Source organism: Acyrthosiphon pisum, chromosome A2 (assembly GCF_005508785.2).
Source record: "Acyrthosiphon pisum isolate AL4f chromosome A2, pea_aphid_22Mar2018_4r6ur, whole genome shotgun sequence".
Taxonomy (NCBI): Eukaryota; Metazoa; Arthropoda; class Insecta; order Hemiptera; family Aphididae; genus Acyrthosiphon; species Acyrthosiphon pisum.
In genome coordinates, this window is record NC_042495.1 from 52,093,121 (window position 1) to 52,097,802 (window position 4,682).

At 38.4% G+C, this 4,682-nt stretch overlaps 1 protein-coding gene across 1 annotated transcript; it reads left to right on the forward strand.

Annotated features, from left to right (window-relative positions):
- The first annotated feature begins 1,430 nt into the window (after positions 1-1,430).
- LOC100160547 (heterogeneous nuclear ribonucleoprotein L) lies at positions 1,431-4,524 on the forward strand. Its single transcript, XM_001949027.5, has 2 exons — positions 1,431-3,253; positions 3,609-4,524. Exons 1-2 carry the CDS (start codon positions 2,316-2,318, stop codon positions 3,955-3,957), a joined length of 1,287 nt encoding a protein of 428 aa, XP_001949062.2. The 5' UTR covers positions 1,431-2,315; the 3' UTR covers positions 3,958-4,524.
- The last annotated feature ends 158 nt before the right edge of the window (positions 4,525-4,682 follow it).

Sequence of the window (4,682 nt, forward strand, 5' to 3'; positions counted from 1 at the left end):
AAAGACTAACTGAAATATCCTGATATGTACTTTAAAATTTTATTCGATGCACTTAAATTACATAACCGCGTAAACTAGTCTTAATAAAAAACCATATAATTGGATAATAATTTTAACCATTGTTGTAAACCGATAATCTGTTAAATTATTGTTTTTCGTTAAATAAATAGTTACCTAGTTAATAGCTTAGTTAAAAAAAAATACTTTCTATACTAGTATCACAATGTGGATAACTTAACACGAAATTTTGGATACGGAACATGCATCGTGATCTGCAATACATGAGTATATCGCACGTGACATGAGATATTTTTTTTTAATATCTTGCAAAGCAGCAACATCATGGTTAAGGTTTTTTTATAGTAGTAATATTGTATGTATAGCGGGAAATATTAAACAAAAAATTGATATGCTTTTTAAATCTAAAAAAATCCACAATTCTACCTTTATGGGGTCCCAACAAACCTATACTAAATAGATTATATTATAAATAATATATAACATGTTTTTTTTTAAACTCGAATTTTATTAATTTTTTTGAATCATCAATACTTCAGTAGGTACCATTTGACATAATTAGGTACGACTGTCCCCACGTAGCCACGTTTATATAAACATTTTTGTTTAAACGTATGTACATAGTACTTATCTGTGGACTGTCTACCTTGTGACAGGTTATCGGACAAGTCACGCGTATTTCGTGAATATGCGACACGATAATCTAAGGTACTCCGGTGCCTACCTACCCACCCGCACACGTATAAGGAGATGCTCTTCGCTATATAGATACCTCGACCACTGATCGCCATACAAATAGGATCGTACGTACATATTATACACAATAAAATAAAACACGTTTTTGAGATGTGCGCGTTACCATAGCTCGCCGCATTGTAATAGTCCTATAAATAAACGCGAGTCATCCCTCCACCCATCGCCCTGCCAACCACCCCCCCCCCCCAACCCAACCACTGCGGACGTAACGACCGTCCGAAAGTCGAAAGCCAAAGTGCCGAAGTACCTCTATACACATTATTATAATACAGCACGTTCACGTGCGCGAAGCGGGCTAAGCCGCTCTATCCGTTTCCGCCGCCGCGGCGATGGCTCTCGTCCAAAGAATTCCCCTCGGAGCACCGGCGGCCGGCTTCGCGCTAAATTACGATAACATAATTAAAGTCTTTTGTGTTCTGGTCTGTGCCCTGTGGTTGGTGGGTGACGGGGTCCCGTGCGAAAGTGTCGGCGCGCGTCGTCCCTAAATGGCCCGCGTTTATCAGCTGCTGGTGGCCGCAGCAGCAGGCAGGCAGGCAGCAGCAAGCTTACGTGTGGACGACGCCGAGGGGTTCTCAAAACGTTTCTCCGTGAGCGTGTCTCCCCCCTATTTTTCCGCTCACTTGTCGCGCGACACGCACACACGCCGAGTGCCGACCGAATAACGCGCCACTCGCGCGCGCCTGCCTTATCGTCGACGTCGTCATTATTTACGAACCCGAATCATCCGATCGGCGATCGCTGATCAGTGCGCGTTCAAATTCTGAACGTTTCCGCCACGGCGCCACAGTCCGCTCGATCACCGAGACAGGTTATTATATTTGTCGTCGTTGTTGATGTTTTTGTTGTTGTTGCTACGTTCTGATCCGTCGGGTTCGATTCGATAATATAAATATATAATACAATAATAACAATTTATAATAGTAATTTATTATTATTATTATTATTATTATTATTATTATTACTAAACATCATCCCGTGTGCGCGCGCAATTGCCGCGTGTTAGTGCGTGCGGGCAAGTTCGCGGTTAGTAGTAAAGTTGCGTGCGTGCGCGCCTCCGCAAGAGATATCGAGACAAAATGGCGTCGTTCTTATGATAGCGCTGGTCTATGGTGCACGATATATTATTTATTATGCTATAATATTATCGTTTTAATATCGTAAATTATACTCAAAACTCAAACGCCGTTTTTATAATATCGTTTCGTGATTGGTGCCACGGGTATGTAAGACGATGTTGACAAAATGGTCCCGATCGACGACCGTCACATCGTCGCCCGCACTGTTTTGACGCGATCAATCTTTCTCGGCCTGGTCAGAAACGGAATCGTCCGCCCGAAGTGCCATGTAGTCCTCTGAAATCCGCTTCCTCATCTTTTTTCTCTACCTATTCTATTTCTCTATTTCTCTGTCTTTCTATCTTTCTCTCACTCTCGACATCCGTACTGTCCGGACCATGTCGTCCGTCGTCCCGCCGGTGATCAATAAATAACTTTTTTTTTAGAACCCGGGACGTGTTCCCCTCGAGGTTTTCCTCGAAAATAATGATGTCATTTAACCATTACGGTTACAACAGTTTGAAAAACGACCAGACCAACAAACGGCTGAGAACTGCCGACTACGACCGGGAGTCACGGACCACCAACAGCTCCGTGTCGTCGTACGAGGACGGCCGCCGCAAGAACGCCGAAACGCAGCCCAACCACATACTTCTATTGACTATCACCAAAGTGACCTACCCGATAAACACAGACGTCATCCACACCATTTCCAAAGATCATGGTAACGTTATGCGCATAGTTATATTTAGGAAACGCGGTGTACAAGCCATGGTAGAATATGAAGAAGTGGAACAGGCCATACGGGCCAAGCAACTGATGGACGGTGCCGACATATACCAGGGGTGTTGTACACTGCGAGTGGAGTACGCCAAGCCTTCCAAGCTAAACGTCTACAAAAACGACTCCGAAACGTGGGACTACACCACACCAAATCCTGGGGAGAAGAAAACTGCACCGCTGTTACCGGACCCTCCAAGAGCTCCTCTGATATCCACTCGACCTACATTCCCTCGATTTGATTTTGAATGTCGAGGCGGACTGTTATCTACACCTCATGATTTACCTAATAATAATTATGGAGACAGCTATCCAGCCACACCTGGACGTTGTGTACTGATGGTCTATGGTCTAGATCCCGACAAAGCAAATTGTAATCGGCTATTTAATTTGTTTTGTCTGTATGGAAACGTGGTTAAAATTAAATTTTTAAAAAGCAAGGAGGGCTGTGCGATGGTACAGATGGACAATGAAATGTCTGTAGATCGTTGTATGGACAATTTAAATAAGCTGACACTTATTAGTGGTAATGTGTTACAGCTGCAAGTATCAAAGCAAATGTATTTGTCTGACATTATGGTACCATATGATCTACCTGATGGCACTCCATCATTCAAAGATTATTCCAACTCAAAAAATAACAGGTAATATTTATTTGGCGAATCTTCATATTAATATTGAATGTCACTTTAGGTTATAAATATAGTTTGGGTTGGTAGTGATTGTGCATATTTAGAAAATGTTTCTCTTCTCAATTTAAATAAAATTGTACCTATAAATTGTGTATAGATATTAGATATATAATAATTTTTCATTAAATCAAATACTTTGGTAGGTAATTTCCAATACACGTTTATAACTGAATTTATTTCAATTTCTCAACGATTTCCAAATAGTTCTTCATTATCCCATTACTTATTAATTACAAGTATCTTATTATATTTATTTATTAAATAAATTTCTAAAGAATTAAATACTAAAGTATGATTGTATTTTCAGATACCATTCAAATTCTAACGGGAAAAATCGGCGTCAGACCCCATCCAGTGTGTTGCATTTTTTTAATGCTCCACCAAACATATCAGAAGCTGATTTATCTCAGACAATAAGCAAAGCTGTAAAAGATGTTGATCCAAAAATTATCATTAAGATGTTTCCTCCAAAAGGTACAGAAGCACGTAGCTCTTCTGGACTTGTCGAGTTTACAGATATGGCTATAGCTGTGGAAGTGATAATGGCCGTCAACCACTGGCCGATAAAATGTGAATCATCCAAGTTTCCGTACTTACTCAGACTATGTTTTTCATCGCTACCCAAAGGAATAGCGAATGCCGAGATGGCACAGTGACATTGCGCTGCTTAATGAACTACCGTATCTCATGTTTGTCAATTATTACTTTTTAGTGCATAATATTGGGTTATTTTTATTTTTTAAAGAGAAATCGACTATGTTTCACATTTCCTATTAATAAGTTAAAAGGACTATGGTTAATGTCTGCCACCCCCTTAAAATGTTTTCGTATGTTTATTATTATTAAATATAATAATTGTTTTTTTTTCTGTATTTGTATTATTATATAATGTAGACTTGTCAATTATGAAAATCAAACCATATCTTCGCTATTTTTGTTTCTGTTTTTAATTTATACTTTTGTGTACAATATTTCTGATAATGTTAATTTCAGAATATACCAAAATTAGGGATAAGTGGTGGGACCAAAACCATAATCTTGCCAATAAACTGTCCTAATAAAGAATTTGAAACATATTTTTTTGTCACAAAATGCTAATGATGCGTGCACACTTAATATGATACTGAAATATATGATTCCTATTATTAATATTATTATTGATTATGGTACTGGTACTATTTGTTTTAGGAGGAATATTTTTCCCAGAGATATTTAGCTTGATAGTAGATTGTTTTTAAATTTGTTAATACTTGTAAGTAAAGACAATTCGTTTTAGTTTTGTTTTAATAGTAATAGATCCATAATAGTTGTTTTGTTTTCTTTATTTTGCAACAATTATAAAGATTTAGTTGAAAGTTTAAATGTATATTAGACTAGTTAT